This window comes from Podarcis cretensis (genome assembly GCF_951804945.1).
Source record: "Podarcis cretensis genome assembly, chromosome: 5".
In the NCBI taxonomy this organism is placed as follows: Eukaryota; Metazoa; Chordata; class Lepidosauria; order Squamata; family Lacertidae; genus Podarcis; species Podarcis cretensis.
Genome location: NC_137174.1, coordinates 39,738,555 through 39,755,605, shown reverse-complemented (window position 1 = coordinate 39,755,605; position 17,051 = coordinate 39,738,555). Strand labels below are relative to the sequence as shown.

The window sequence follows — 17,051 nt, the reverse complement described above, 5'->3', positions numbered from 1 at the left end:
TGTCAGTGTTTCAATGATTAGTTTTCTGTGACAATCACTGTATAAAAATCATGTTGAAAGGGATAGTATTGATTGGTTTTGGGTTTCATTTCAGACATTTCTACACTGATTCTCTCACCTGTGACTGTAATCTCAAATGGGTTTTACACTGGGCTCGAAATGCTTCAGTTCGGATCTCAGAAGAAACAGTTTGTGCTTTCCCCAGGAGTTTACAAGGAACATCATTTCAGAACCTGAAAGAAAATCAGCTGATGTGCGGTGAGTGGTACTCTTCTTTCAGCGTCATGAATTGAAACCAGTGTTCTCAGAGAAAGTGTATTCTGAAGGATAAATGCCAAGTGATTGGTGTGCAGAACTGGATGATAGCTGTAAGAAAGCAAATATGTCAGAAACCATACTGAGGCTTAAGGTTAAACAATGTGCAACTTAAAAAAAACAAAAACAAAATTAGATTGCAGATCTCTTTTGTATATAAATAAATGTTCCCTGTAAAACTACCAGTGCCCTTATCTGCCTTTGTAACTCTTATACATTTGAGTGTATCATAGGAAAGGTATTTCTCATTGCATTTTATCTTCAAATAAATAATCTTTTTTCATTAGATTGTAGTGTGACAACAGGGAATAAATGTCAATCTATCTGCCACTCACCTTCACAAGCCTTGCAATATAAGCTGTACCTGTGTAGGGAAGGATGAATTTTAATAATGGGGAGCTTTAAGAGAGGCAAAGATCTTAAAACAAATATTTGAAATAATAGAAACGGAATGGATGGGAAGGAGATAAAATAACATGTGTCAAGTCCTGTCTCTCATATTAGAGCAATCTCAAAACCACAGTGTGTATGTCGCTTTCTGAAGATCTCATCATGAGAACAAAACTGACCCTGAAAAAACTTAGAAGCTATTCTCTAGGTTTTGTATAGGAAGAAATGTTATTTCGCTATGTGCCACATGGTTATCTGACTTGCAAAGCATTTGTATGTGCAGCTTACATGCAAGCATTTATAAAATGTACTCCAGAATACTTTGTCCAGAATACTCTGAATAGTTTTGTACCATCCTTTTCTTTCAAATTTCTCTGTCAGAGGACTGTTGATCTTTCCCCTCAGCCAATTTCCTGTGGTTACAGCAGTTCATCTGTATAACAAGTCAAATATGTGAATATCAGAGTCTGAAACACCTTGGCATTGCAGCTTGTTACCAGAACCAATACTTTGTTGTGCAAAATAACTTATTAAAAACAAGTTTTTCTTATGAATTAAATATAAAATTGATGCCACCCAGTGAAGTTCATTTGACATGAAGTCTGGATTTGTACCTGTTTATCTTCATTAAAACATGAACAGAAGGTTTTGGCAAGGTCTGCCTGAAGCATAACTGATCCCAGGCAATTTTCCCTATGTGCTGTAAGCAAGCTTTGCTAATTCAGCCTCGCTGAGCAGCCAGCAGCTATTCTAATTTCTAGAAATCTGAAGTAAGAAATTTTACTTTCTTCTTGGCTTTATGGCTGTTCCATTAATTTTCACACTTGGTATCCAAGGACAAAGCCAAAGGGTTACTTAATTTTTAGTCAATCTTTTATATTATTTATATTGATTACATTGTCACGCTGACTATAATACTTCAGGCTCCTTCGCAGGTTGCTGACAGAGCTGCTGCAAAGATGGTCCTGAGGAGACTATTGCCTTTTCTTCAAATTAATCACCTTCACCATTTTACTTTATAATTAACCAAACTTAAACTCAGATAGAAAATGTTGAGGAACAGACAGATCAGTCCTACACACAAATTATGCTGGGATTTGCGATAGTCTGCTATGTTGGTGGAACAGCTGCCTTATCCAATGGTTGGTCAGCCCAGGAAGGAAGGAGAGAAAACATCTTAAAGGGCGATTAGATAAATTAAAGGAGGATAACACTATCAACAGCTGCTTGCCATGATGTCTATGATCTTTCTCCAGTACTGGAGACTGCAAGTCTCAGAATGCCAGTTGCAGGAGAATACCAGTGGAGAAAAATGTGCTTGTAGATTTCCCATAAACATCTGGCTGTCACTGTTAGAACAGAATGTTGGACTAGATGGACCTTTGGCATAGTCCAGCATCACCTCCCATTTTCATCAGCCCCAGTGGCTCAGCCATCAGTGTCCTTGCTATGCCAATCTCCTAAGGGGCACAGATTTAGGTCCCCTTATGTGCCCAACAACACCCAAAGAGGAGGGGAAGTGGCCCACACAACAGAGCTTCCTGGGCAGGATGTCTGCAGAGAGTACCCCTAGCTTATCCATAGATGAGGATTCAAGACCCACCCATGGAGGCAAAATCTCTTTTGCCAAAAAAACCAATGGGACAGGCCAGGACACATAATGAGGAACCACAGACACCCACTGACAGCAGAATGCCCCTTCCGACCTTCAGGAGGAGGGGGGGTTGTGGGATCACGACCCCGCCCACACTCTGCGAGGCTGGCGTCAGCCTCGCAGGAGACAGGGATTCACCCAATTAGCATACCCTGTGGCGCCAGCCAATTGGCTGGCGGCAGGGGCGGGCCTTCCTAGGGCCACTTAAGGTCAGGGCAGCCCCTGGCTCACCCCCTTTCTTCCCTGGAGACGACGCAGTTTCCCACCCACCCGCCCTTTAGGTTTTGCCACTGACCTTGCTATGGGCTTCGGCTGGTCGCCGCAAGGGGCCTGGTAGGAGTTTTTCCATTTGGCTAATTGGCTGGTTTTGTGAGCCACTTGGTTTTTTCGCCTACCTCGTAGCAAATCGTCACAACTCCCTCGGTTTTGGCGGTAGGCATTGGCCGGGGTATTATCATGCAGATGAGGTTGGGGGGGAGGAACGCCATCACCTCCCCCAATGCTTGAAGGGTAGTTCGTTAAAGGACTCCGAGGGGCGACGCCTCGTCCGAAACCTACGGAGGCTAGGGCCTAAAGCGCGCCCCCGAGCGGTAACCCCTTGGGGAGCGCCCAGGGATATGCATCTCGGGTGGCTCCCCCTGTTGGTGTTTAACCCTTCCCGGTCAGACCGGATAGTCGGTTAGGGCCAAATGCCTAAAGCCAATACCCTTCTTTCCTGTAATCAATAAAGTTGTGGCCATTTTTCGCCCATTAACCTAAAACTCTGTGTCCGTTGTCTTCATTTATTCCACCTGTGGGGGGGAGGGAATAGCCACACAAACGTACAACTCCAGTGGCAATTAAGATGAAATTTGAATGATGCTGTGGAATATATTTATCATAATGCTTTCTTGCACATTGAAGCATTAAGTTAAATGTTCAGTCTATGTTGTTAAACATATTTCTGTGCACCAGATGTGGAGACAATAAATGTTTTTAATTATTTTTCCTTTGCAGACTTTTTACAGTGTTGCCTTTGCCTAATGTTCATACTCTTTCCTTGTTTGTCACTTGCTTCATAAGGGAAAAAGCGGTTTAGCTGAAAGCACACTGTATAAAATACTTATTGAAATGAATGTACAATGAACAGCACAAATGACAGGTTTTAATTCATAAGATCAGTGTCAGATTTACACTGTCTATAAATGTTTTTTATTCCTTTGCAATATAGGTTTTTTATTTTTATTTTCTGGAGGAGATGATGAAGGAGAGGAATATTAGCATTAGCAGTAGTAGTTACTTTCTGAAGGCTTCTCTGACTTGCATGACTCCTCAAAAGATTTAGGTCCAGACTACACATGGCAGTAGTTGTATAGCTCTGCCTTTAAGTGAATTTCAATAGAACTCTTTTCTGGGCAAATTGCAGGCATAGGAATCCAGGTCTAGATTAAATCTCCTATAGCCCTATGCTAGGGTATCAAGTCTAAACAGACCGCCACACAGTATTTCAAAACAAGTCTTCACTTTAGGGTGGAATTATGTGACTAAAGTCAGGGGTAGTATGGACCTCAATTTAATCACATTCATTTAAGTAAAATGACATACAAACAACAGGGACCTGATCCTAACTTGCAGTAGGGAAGGTGTCAGGGAGCTTAGGATGCATCTTCCTCTGCACCCTGATATTTTAGGCCATATGAGATAATTCTTAGGCAACACCCGTATTTTAGGGTTCAAATAGATTAGGATCTCCTGTTGCATTTGAAAACCTTACTGTAAATGTATCGTGGGGTTGGTCTGAGGAAGGTAGGGTTAACCCTTTATCTTTGTACCATTTCTCCAGGTAAATTCAATAGTTGCAGCTGCTGTTTTTCCCCCAAGGGGCAATATATATTGGTATCCATATGAGTCCCAGATGAAGTCTGTCAAAAATTAAGCATAAATTGTAAGGGTAAAGTCATAGCACAAATATTAATTTCTTTGTGACCGTTCTACTGTGGCTCAGGCTAGATAATATGAATTGCCTTCTCAGGCTTTGTTTCTTGTCTACAGTAAACAAATATTTATGGTAGTTTTTTTCAGATCAACACATTGTGCTGTACCCCGTGGTTTTTGTTATAGTGAAAATTTAGAGTCCACATTCTTGGAATAAAAAATTGTATGGGGGGGGAGGCCATTTACATACTACTTTGGCTTCAATCTTCTCATTCTGCATTTCTCTAATAGCTACAGGATAGAATCTTTTCTTCTTCCTTTGTGAACTGAAAGTCATTCCATGCAGTAATTACATTTTTTGATGGAGTCAACTAATATCATTGCTATTCTTTAGTAAGCTTATGTCCTGGCTTATCTTATTGGTCATTGCCACTGCTGTCTAACCTGTTGGTGAGTCTTGTAGCTTTCTATATCAGAGTGAAAACCATGTATTTTGAATTAGCTTCATCATATTATTTTGCTCTATGACCTAAGAAAATGCCCTCTCATAACAGATAGAAAGCCATCAAATCCCCCGATTTTCACTAGACTGTAAGAACTGGGGCTCAAAAGTGTTTCTCACTTCAAATTCACTTAAGAAGCACCCAGGGTGAGTCAGTAAAGGAATAAGGTAACCCTGGAAAACATTGTTTACTCTGATGCAATCTCCAAAAATTATAGAGAGATTATAGTATATGGCTAAGGGAGGGAAGGAGAGATGACAGTTTCCCTTTATTTCAGCAGTTATTCTCTAAGTGACCCTCAACGGAAATTAAATGCTGAAGCTAATATGAAATAAAGCAGTATCTTTTTCAAGTTACCTGGAAATCAAGCAGACATGGATATAGGTGAAATGTGTGTTATCTACCTTGGCAAAGTGAGAAGTGATTCTGAGGCTTTCACAAAACTTTACAAGAAGTGATAGCACCACACTAGGAGAAAGTTTTTTCACCTCATGGTTTTATTATTTATTATAATTTATTTAATGTATTTGTATCTTGCCTTTCTCCTAAGTTGGGCTACAAGGCTTCTTTAAAAACCATCATCATAAAATACAAAATGACAAAAGCAAACTGGTTAAAAACAACAATGGTTAAAAACAAATGCAATAAAAATTTTTTTTTAGAACCAGTATTAAAATTCAGATTGTCCTGTAGTAACATGGCCTGCACTTATTTCTCAATGGCCTTTCTAAATAGGAAGGTCTCAGACTGCTGGCAGAAAGAAGAGAAGGAGGAAGCAAGCTTGACTTCTTTTTAGAGGGAATGCCACAATATGGGAGCAGTACTTTTAAGTACTGAACAGAGGCCCTTTTCTCCTAATATATTGGCATTAAATCAATGGGGAAGATTATCTCCTCCCCATCATATTTGTGTTCAAACCCATGTCTGAAATGTGTGTGGGTTGGGAATCTGTTTGTTAGCAGTACAGAATCATTGCTGTGGCAATTGGAGATTTTTGTCCTGATCACTTGAATTACAGTAGGTCCTGGAGTTGATATCACCTGGGAAAGAGGGCTTCTGCCTTGTTTGTTTAGAGAGAGAGAGAGAGATATCTTCTCAGAGTTTGGGCTCCTCCACACTTCCATTTGTGCTGTGCCTAGAAAGCAAGGGGCTTAGTGGTTTTGCACTTGGACATGTGCTTTCTAGGCATGCGTCTGAGCAGTTTCCCCCTTGTCCCACTCTTTAGCGATATATCAGAACATATTGCAATCCAAGGAAAACCCTAATCTGCATTTGCTTCTGTTGAGCACTAAAGTTTGCTGTAGACCTGTTTGAGAATGAACCTGCATGGATTCTGTTTAACTAGGTCGGGGTAGTCAACCTTTTTATACCTACCGCCCACTAATGCATCTTTCTTGATGGTAAAATTTCCTTACTGCCCATAAGTGCTCGATGGAAGGAGGATTCAGCTTGTGCCGTAGAACCCCCTACTGCCCACCTAGAATCCTGAAACGCTAGTGGGTGGTAGGGACCAGGTTGACAACCCCTGGACTAGGTACCGAAGTGCCACACTATTGGGCTATTGCTTATGATGCTAGGCTGGAAAAAGTGTAAAGTGCTAAAATTGCCTCCTGCAGATTTTTTAAATAAAACTCTGGCCTTAGCTGTGGATGAAACTGGCAAAAACAGTGGTGTGTGTGAGCTAGAGAGAGAGAGATTATACACAGAATGAATGTGTTTCACCTTTGAAAAAAATAACCTGTAACCAACTGGTGTGACCATTGAATTCTAAATTAGGAAAGCCTTGGCAAATTATCTCCCACAATATTTCAAATATGGAATAGATTGTTTATTATGGTTCACGGCTGAGGCACATAAACAATAGTACTTAGATTTAGGCAATAACACGGGAATCACGTAGCAACTGTCTGTATTTCAATGACTTTCCAGCCCATCAATTTTGAAAGCTACCTTAATTTTAACAGTCAAGTCATGAGTGAAATTAGCACACAGTGAGTGACATGCAGAATATTATCTGGAATAGGTTTTATTTATTTATTTATTTTAAAAAATGCTCATAATAATATACCTGTGTAGAAAATTTTAGTAGACTGACTTACTACTTCATATTCTTTTGAAAGATTCATTTAGAATGTTATTCAACATTTAAATTAGAACATTGTACAGTTATTCTAAAGGAGAAACGTTTTTGTATTATTGCTGGTATTCAGGCTGTTGCATACACACACATATTGCTCAAAAAGGTTTCAGCCTCCCTCTTCAAAAGCATACTTATGTAAAAAAAAGAAGAAAAGTGAGCTTTTTAAGCTCCAGTGTATTCTATGAATGTCCATTGAAGTTGCCTCTAAATGAAAAGGAAGAGCAGATATTCACATTTTCCTGCCTTTCATTGCATTCTTAATCACTTTGAGAGTTATGTGTCAGCAGCAATTCTCAGGTCTTAACAGTGAGGCTTGAGTACCCAGTCTGAGGGGTCATACTTCTCCTGAGGAGAAATCGGTGCAGAAGAGCAAAAACTAAATATGTACTGTATCAAGTTCCATTAAATAAAAATATAAATTGTTTGCCGTCTAAACATTGTGTCAGAAGTCACTGAGCTGAGATGTCCCCATTTCTCTGCCTCTTATCCGACATGGAAATGAAATGAAATGGGTGCAGCCATTAAAATATTCCATTTTTTATTTCTACTTCTTGTAGCCCTTGGCCATTGCATTGAAAATTAGGCACCCACCGAAGACCTTTTTCTTCCAACAAGCCTTTTTATGTTGAGATCTTTCTCAGTCTGTATCTGTACTGGAACTGTTTTTAAAATGGTTTAAAGGTGTTTGTTATTGTTTTATCACTTGCTGTTCGTCACCCTGGGCTGCTTTGGGAGAAAGTGTGGGATATAAACTTTTTAAAAAGCCATTTGGGGAGGATTGGTGGTGAATATCAGGGTGTTGAGGGTGAACTTTTCAGCAGTGTGGTGTTTTTTATGGTAGTCAGATGGTAGCTACCCCCCAGAATGTCCCACCAAGTTATCGTCTTAGTGTCATTCTGAAGAGCATTTTGTGGCAAACCGGGAAAAATTATCCTTCGCTAGGAACACTGCTGCCAACTCTACCTGAAAGCAGAAGCATCAGTCTTGGGAAGAAACTTGTTATATATAGGATAGTCATCTGTCAGGGATGCTTTAGTTGAGATTCCTGTATTGCAGGGGATTAGGGAACCCTCTGGGCCCCTTATAACTCTATCATTCTACAGTTCGGATTCTGAGTCATTTCAGGGTCGCAGTGATTATTGAAACTACTTGCTTAATGCTGTCCTGCTTCATTGGTCTTCAAGAGACAGAAGACTTGCATCTTTATGACCAGGAGATGGAACTTGTGCTCAGTGCTCAGAGGTGATAGGACTTGTAGTCCGGCAACACCATGGGTCACCTAACCCCTGCTTTCTAGATTATATTCATCAAAGCCATTGATAGTTGTGCTGCCTTCACAGATTGGCAGTCTCCACTGTCAAAAGTCTACTCATAGTAGATGCGCTATATTATACTCCAAACCGTCTTTCCCATGCTGTAAAATAGCTGTTTAAAGTTTAGACTGTGATGTTTGTCTTTAGAATTCCTTGTCTTATTTGAGGCCTTATTATTTTGGTATCCAAGAGCAAAACAATAGTCCTCCCGAGGTAAATTTATGATTAGATTCCTGCCGTGCTTTTTTGGTAGTAAAAGGTAAAGGGACCTCTGACCATTAAGTCCAGTCGTGGCCGACTCTGGGGTTGCGGTGCTCATCTCGCTTTATTGGCTGAGGGAGCTGGCGTACAGCTTCTGGGTCATGTGGCCAGCATGACTAAGCTGCTTCTGGCAAACCAGAGCAGTGCATGGAAACGCCATTTACCTTTCTGCTGGAGCGGTACCTATTTATCTACTTGCACTTTGACATGCTTTCAAACTGCTAGGTGGGCAGGAGCAGGGACCGAGCAATGGGAGCTCACCCCGTCACAGGGATTCAAACCGCCGACCTTCTGATCGGCAAGTCCTAGGCTCTGTGGTTTAATCCACAGCGTCACCCGCGTCCCATTTTTGGGGGGTAGTGTTTCACTGTAAAATCTGGATTTCCTGGTCATCTGCAGTGAGGGAGAGGGTTTTGCCTCTTTCTGAAGCAAAATCAACCCTGCAAGAGGGTGGATCTACAACTCCCAGTTGCCTATATGTACCACCAGTATTCTATATTAGCACTGTTAATACAGGTTTTATGATACATTTGTTTATTTATTACACTTATGAATGGAATTATTTCTGAATCGCTTCTCATATAGCATCTCAAAGCAATTTCGTAATAAAAACATCAGTATTAAAAACAGCTACATTATTTCCTTTCTAAAAACTATTACAGCAATTAAAAAGCAATTACAAATACTTTCATATGTAAAAACAATTCAAGTGGCTGTGTAAACATGGCTAAAAATATTTAACAGTAATTAATGGCCTGTGTAATTTAAGATCCTGTGTGATGCAATGCATAAAATGTGACATTTGTTTTAAATGTCTTCAGACATTCTGATTTCCTTTATTTGCTGCCAAATTGTCCCTCTCACCAACATTCACTATGTTTTCTTGAGGCAGTGGCTAAGGTTAAGTTGCACTGGAGAGATGTGGAACTTCAGGGACAAACAATAATACCAACTTGTAGATCATCATAACGTTATGTGTGCTTCAGAATCCACATTGTGATCACTACTTTCATATTTACGCCGCTTGAAAAGCATTTGTGTGTATGGGCAGTTTAAATGAACTGAAACAAAAATGGTAGTAGGTTACTGCCATGTTTAGAATAGCATATTCTACATAACAGAGCCCATCACCATGCTTGTTTACATTTATCATTATTTCAAAGTAACTGAGGGTACATGCCATTTTTTCAATGGTGCTGGTGATGCATTAATGAATTGAAAGCCCCAAGGAAAATTGCGAGATTGCAGCGGAAGCAGGGGCAGTACTTATTCTGAATCCTGGGTGTCCTTGAACGAGGCAAGAAAAGCCCAGTAAAAGAGTACAGAAAAGTAAGATTTAAAGTGTTTGCCAATTCATTTATAAAAATGCCTTATTTTTGTCACCCTGAAATTGAATACATATTTCTAATAATGTCCCAGGAAAGTGCTTTTAATGCCATTCTCAGTTGGAATTTCATCCAAACAAGACAGCTATTACTCATATTTGCTGTGTTGGTGTCTACTCTCCCAGAGATTACCTTTCACGCCAATGCACTTTCTTTTATAGTCGTATAAACCATAATTGCAAAGCTTTATAGAACTGTGGTAACTGGCAGTGTCAAGGGCAGTAGCTACTCTGTGCTCAAGGCATTACACATCAAAGTGAGGAAGGGAAATGTTATACAGTGCTAATGGGGTACGCCCTTACTCCTAAAGGACTGCCAAGTTTTGTTTCTCTAGTGTGTGATGTTCATGCACTTGACAGTTGTCTTGCACATTCCTGGAGGCCCATTATATCTTCATTCATCCACAGGTAGCTCTATAGCTTGTTTTCCTAGTTTCCTAGAGACTCTTAGGATGCCTGCTCAGGAGTCTGTTTCCTGTTTCCTTACAGTTCACTTTGCCAAACCAGAGCTGGGAAAGGAAAAGTAAGGGTGGGATCTGTCATCGGTTTGAAGGCATGATAACAAAAACAAACACACTAATGTAAAATACTGTGCTGATTCCTTTACCACACACGACACAACCTACTACAATTGTACTTGGCCCCACTTGACAACACTCATCCCAGTTCACACATAATGCCAAGCCATGCCATGGGCGAGTATGAACAAGCAAGCGGGCAGTTATTCTGAGCAAAAGTTGCAGCTGCTTTACTAATTCCCTGGGTCCTGTTGTTGCCACGCTTCCTGGAGCTCAGCCATAATTTGGCTCAGCATTATGTCTAAACTTGAACACTTGATTTGTCCCCCCCCACCGCCACTGCAGCACATCATAACCAGGAAGCCAAGAAGAAGCCTTGACCATAGATAGCTTGAACTTTGGTTTAAGTGAAACAAACCACTACCTTTATGGAAGCTTTTAATACTGGATGAATGGTTGTATTTTAATATTCTGCTGGAAGCCACCCAGAGTGGCTGGGAAAACCCAGCCAGATGGGCGAGGTATAATTATTATTATTATTATTATTATTATTATTATTATTATTATTAGTTGTTTGTTTGTTTGTTTGTTTGTTGTTATTGTTTAGTCATGTCTGACTCTTTGTGACCCCATGGACCAGAGCACGCCAGGCACTCCTGTCTTCCACTGCCTCCCACAGTTTGGTCAAACTTGTGCTGGTAGCTTCGAGAACACTGTCCAACCATCTCTTCCTGTCGTCCCCTTCTCCTTGTGCCCTCCATCTTTCCCAACATCAGGGTCTTTTCCAGGGAATCTTCTCTTCTCATGAGGTGGCCAATGTATTGGAGTCTCAGCTTCAGGATGTGTCCTTCCAGTGAGCACTCAGGGCTGATTTCTTTAAGAATGGATAGGTGTGATCTTCTTGCAGTTCATGGGACTCTCAAGAGTCTCCTCCAGCACCATAATTCAAAATCATCCATTCTTCGGCAGTCAGCCTTCTTTATGGCGCAGCTCTCACTTCCATACATCACCACTGGGAAAACCATAGCTTTAATTATATGGACCTTTGTTGGCAAGGTGATGTCTCTGCTTTTTAGGTGCTGATGCTGTCTAGGTTTGTCATTGCTTTTCTCCAAAGAAGCAGGTGTCTTTTAATTTCGTGACTGCTGTCACCAAAAATTATCATCATCATCATCCCAATTTGGGCGTAATGCTAAGCCATGGTTTATCTTTGGATGGTATAACAGCACTGGGGAATGAGTGAAGTGGTTGCAGTTTTGCTCGGACTACAGCTCTCTCAATCACATTTAGTCATGGTTTAACTTAGTGTTACATGTGAACCAGGCTTCAGTCTGACTTCACCTGTTGTGTAAAACGTTATGGTTGACTATGGCTGAAGTCTCAGATTGCCAGTTCACATCTTAAGCCAAATCTGGGGTGGGGGTGAGGGGAGGTGAAGGACAGAATACATCAGGTTTGAGAAGTTATTCCTCATTTTTTATCCTCAGCTTGGGGCAGGGCACAAATGTAACACAATAGCCTTAACTCAGAACCATAAATATAAACTATTTCATAAGGTCACAAAAGATGGGAATTCCTTTTGCCACCCTTCAAAATTTAGAGTGTTCAAATCAGATACATTTATTTTAAAAACAAACATTATTGCCTACAGAATGAATGCATTTCCCTGTACATGAGGAATAAATTATTTCATGGGGTGGGGGGGGGGAGGGCTGGCATTTATGTATGGCAATTTTTCAAACTAAAAGGAAAGATTAAAAAAAGGAGGTTGCCACTTAATTTGTGATAGTGTAAGACAGTGTGGCTGACAGGAGAATATTAAGATGGAAGTGGCTATTAAAATGACTTGGAAGCAACCCCCTTTCTCATTGGTATTATGGAATTGGCAGAAAATGAGGGATCATTATTTTAATGGAAGCAAACCATAGGGATATGTGCTTAGGTGTGCTTGTAGCTGTAGAACAAATTGATAAATGCTGATACATTTGATACTGTACAGGCGCAGTGTCATAAATATTCTAGAAAAGATGTTAAGACTAACATTTTATTAGTTACTGGAATTTAGCATCACTTTTCAGTTCAACTGAGTGCATTTCTCATATGCCCTAGCATTCTACAAACCTTCTGTGGAGAATCCTAGGCAGTGCACTGCAAAACATAAGTTGTCCTCTGGTGTATGTCCTGTGTGTGTGTACACACACACACACGCACCATCACTTTGTCGGTAGATCTCTGTTAAAAAACACAGTCCGCTTTTGTTTTCTTTGTCCCTACCCCTATTTTTTTTCCATCTGCTTTGTTACTGGACCGTTTCTTTACTTTTAGTGTCTTCCAGCTTATTTCCACTGAGTTTAGCCATGCATATTTCTCTCCCACTGAGATTGTATACATATATTAGAACTCTAACTCACACGTTTGTCAGCAGTACATGCTACACTCTGCAGGCATAGCAGGTTCAGATAGAAAGCCCCATTGGCAATACAATAAATCAAGCGATTAACAAGAAGTAACTCTGGTGCTCCTTTGCAAAAGCACACAGTCATAAAAGATGAGATAATTCTAATGTAGAAAAGTTCAGGTTTATTGTTGTGCATGAATTTATAAATAGTTGGGGGGGTGCCATTGAAAAGCAAGAAATACCTCAAAAATATGTGAGCCAGCACAAATATAACACTTGGGTATCTGCAAACCATGATGTCCAAATCAAGCTCCAGCCTCTCTTTGTTCTCCCCCTTCCTTGCCAGTTTAGCTGTAATGTTGCATTACATGCAAGTCAGTGGAAGTGATCAAAACACTGGAGTGAAACCATGGTTTGAAAACATTTGCAAACCATGGTTCTGAGGGAACTTTGTGTTAGTAGTGGTTTGCATTAGTGTACATGTAACCTAAAAACAAGGTTAATTTGTCAGTATTCAGTCCACAGAAGAAGAGCAAGGGGAGCAGGAACCTCCAGGAGATCACCACACAGAATCAGTCATGTTATCAAAGACCAATTTAGGTAGTAGTCCTGTGGACATCAATGGGAACGTTAAAAAGCAAAGTTACAGGCCAGACAAGCTGGTCAAGTTGGAGATAATTCATCTAACTCTCTTCTCTTCCTCACCCCCCAAGCCACAATCAAGCATATTCAAAAGAAGCAAACACATTTTAAGTGCTTCAGATATAATTAATAGGGGACTGAAGTGCCTTAAAAATGGGAGTGCACACACATTAAGGTGGTGGCTGGTTGGTGGAAGGACCCTGAGTGACAGGCAGGGAAGAGAATACCTTCCAGGGCGAGAGACTGTGAGAAGAAAGGAAAGCTCCCAGGTGAGAGCTGGGGAGGGTTCACCCCTTTCTGTTTGAGACTAAGGTTAAGAGCTACCTTTGAGGTTTCTTTTTTTAGATTAGGTTCTTTTATTTTATTGCAGTAAGAAAAAGCTTTAATAAAATCTATTTTTTTGATTAAAAAAAAACGGAGTGCATGGTGTTATGTCACTCTTTGCCAAACAAAAAAATTACATTCTATTACAGTTCAGAAGATCAGAAGGTTGCTTTGGAAATGGAAAGGTAGCATCATCTCCAGCCTCCAGCCATATGCTCATATTTTGACTGCTGTCGTACATGATGCTGAAATGCCTTTTCATTCCTTGTTTGGCATGAATCGTAAACAGATGCTTAGTTCATTTGCCATCCTTACAATACATTTTTAAAACTCAGAAGTACATTCCATTGACTTTAGTGGTGCTTGTAAAGTGCAGTTAGATTTTCGGCATTAATCTGAAGAACCTGGAAAGGACAATTTACATTATATCATCTCTGGTCTTGTGCTAGTCCCACAGGCTATTGCCTGTCCATCAGTACTGTAGCCAAGACCAATGATGTCAACAGCAAAATAAATTAAAATGTTTTCATATCTAGCAATGTTTAAACCATAGAAGTTTGGCAAGTTACTTCGTTAAGCTTATAAAAATATTGATGTTGTATTTCATGCTCTAGTAGTTTGTTGGCTTGTAACACAGCTTGCTTCCGTATGAGTGAGCACCTGAATTCATCATGAACATACGCATGCACTCTAAAGCAATCACCTTTGAAGGAAATAATTTATGAATAAGGGTGATAATTAATTGAATTAGCATTCTCATGTTACCTTATTCTGTTCTCTGCTTTTAGAATTTGCCTTGCTGATGCTGCTTTATATTGTAGCATTGATGTACCCGGTGCCTTTAAAAAATTAACATAGGCAACATACATGGGTCTCTGCATTGGGGAAAATAGCAGAGGGAGAGATGGAGTCACACAGATGGAGATATGATACAAGTCACACAATTACCAGTTGCATCACCATCATCATTAGTGAGCAGACTCTGGGATCCTAATTCAGGTTGGAACCATGGCGGGAGACGTGGGAGCTTTTAACATTTTGCTTCCCTGTATGGTTCAGTGCGGGTGGCGCTGTGAGTTAAACCACAGAGCCTAGGGCTTGCTGATCAGCAGGTCGGCGGTTCGAATCCCCGTGACAGGATGAGTTCCCGTTTCTCAGTCCCTGCTCCTGCCAACCTAGCAATTCGAAAGCACGTCAAAGTGCAAGTAGATAAATAGGTACTGCTTCGGCGGGAAGGTAAACAGCGTTTCCGTGTGCTTCTCTGGTTAGCGAGAAGCAGCTTAGTCATGCAGGCCACATGACCCGGAAGCTGTACGCTGGCTCCCTCGGCCAATAAAGTGAGATGAGCGTCGCAACCCCAGAGTTGGTCATGACTGGACCTAATGGTCAGGGGTCCCTTTACCTTTTATGGTTCAGATCCGGGCCCCACCCTAGATGCTTTTTACTCTGTGCCCCTGCCCCATATAAACCATTTGCACCCTTAAAATACATCCCTCCTGCCTCCACTAATAAAGCCATTTGGAAGAGAAGGTGGAACAAACAACATGACTTGCAGATAAGCAGTCCGTGGTTATTTAAGATACTCTACTTCCTCAAAATGTTTCCACAGCTACATAACCGTATGTATTTCTCCATGGCAAGCTGACTGTTGTTTAGTGTATGAATGAACTTGTTTGGCATCCAGGAATGTCTCAGGAAAAGGGGCTAATCTTTCCAATGTGATGCTGATCTATTACAAATAAATTCACTTGACGTGGTACACTCTGTAGGAAGCTGCCGATAAACAAAACCATGTGCATTTGTTTTTGAGGCATTTATAATGGAAGAGAACGTGTGAGGTTTGCCCAAGCTGTGTTTCGCTATGTTGTTTAGAGCTTACACTAATCAGCCAAATGGAAATGATTTTGAATGGCATTGTGTTTTATTAGCATTAAGGGACTAACAGGCTAGTAAATGTTAAATCATTTTTGACATCCATTCTGTCATGGTTTATAAAAAGTACTTGTACACCCTAGAGAGAGACTGCTACAAATCTAATGCAGCAATGTGGTAAGGTTCTCTCCCCACCCCTTTATGAATAGATATTAGAAAACCCTTCATTTGCTTCTATAAATGATTTATCTGCTGTGTACCAAAATTTGGTACTTTTATACTTTAGGTATATATCTACAATTAAATATGTCTGAACATTCAGTGGCCAGTTGATTCCTGTGTTATGTGGCTCTTATCAGATGAGCTAGGTTTACAATTTAAGGTCAGATATTGGGCATATTTGTGCAGCTTGGCATCTGAAAACACAAACTACACACAAATTTCAGTAGTGATGGCTGGGTTTTGATTTAGCAAAGTGATATTTAATAATTTTATGATATTTTTGTGTCTCTCTGTGTGTTTTACCCATGGCTGTGTATTGTGTTTTTTGGATGATGTCTTTAAATTGTTTTATTGCTGGCCTTTATTGTTGTTTGTTCTTTTCGAACATTGCTATTTTGTTTTTGTTTTATTATGTTCATGAGCTGCCTTGAACTATATGAGGCAAGATATAAATAACTTGAATGAATGAATGAATGAGCAGGGAAAGGATTAAGCAAATTCTTCCTCCTCTTTGCCTTCCCACTCCTGATTCTACTAACTAGAAATGGCTTTTTAAGCTCCAACTGGGCTGTTAGGTTTGTGTACAATTTGTAAGCTGAGTTTTAAGAAGTGCAGAACTAGGGGCTAAAATGCTGGGTATAGCAGAATGTTAGGGCAACTTAGATTTCAGAAATAACAAAAAAAAAAAAAAAGGATCAGCCTGTGATTAAACTCTGTTCCTGATTCCCATAGTAAGGAATCATTGCTTTGCACTTAGTCAGAAAACCGAGTAACTCGAGGGCTGTTGCATATGTCTGGGGGTTCCCTGACTCATACGCCTGTACTACATTAAATTCAGTGACGGAGCCGAATAAAAAGGCTTTTCATGATACTACAGCTCCTCATCAATTTGCCAATTCATAGAATCCTCAGGTCTCCTCTTCCCGGTTTTAATTAATAATTCTTTCACAATATCAGGTGCGAAAATACTGTGCTGGGAAACACACCAGCTGACTTATGGAAATGTCTTAATGCCAAATGGCAGCATTATATTTTGAGAAAAGTTGTTGTGCCATTTGCAGTATTAAAAACAGATGGAGGTGTGCAGAGAAAAGGGAGAGCCTACGAGAAGGGCTAGGTTTGCTGCCAGAGGCTGAGTTGATGTTTATATTACACATTACAAAGAGATTGCAGTCTCCCAATGGCAATTATTCTCTGGGTA

The 17,051-nt window shown here is 40.4% G+C and overlaps 1 protein-coding gene across 1 annotated transcript in view; it reads left to right on the top strand.

Moving 5' to 3' along the window:
• ADGRA1 (adhesion G protein-coupled receptor A1) overlaps positions 1-17,051 on the top strand; it is a 336,089-nt gene that overhangs the window by 112,093 nt on the left and 206,945 nt on the right. Inside the window, exon 6 of the mRNA XM_079978410.1 lies at positions 95-258. Within this exon, the coding sequence (XP_079834536.1) occupies positions 95-258 (164 nt within the window). The remainder of the gene's footprint in view (positions 1-94; positions 259-17,051) is intronic.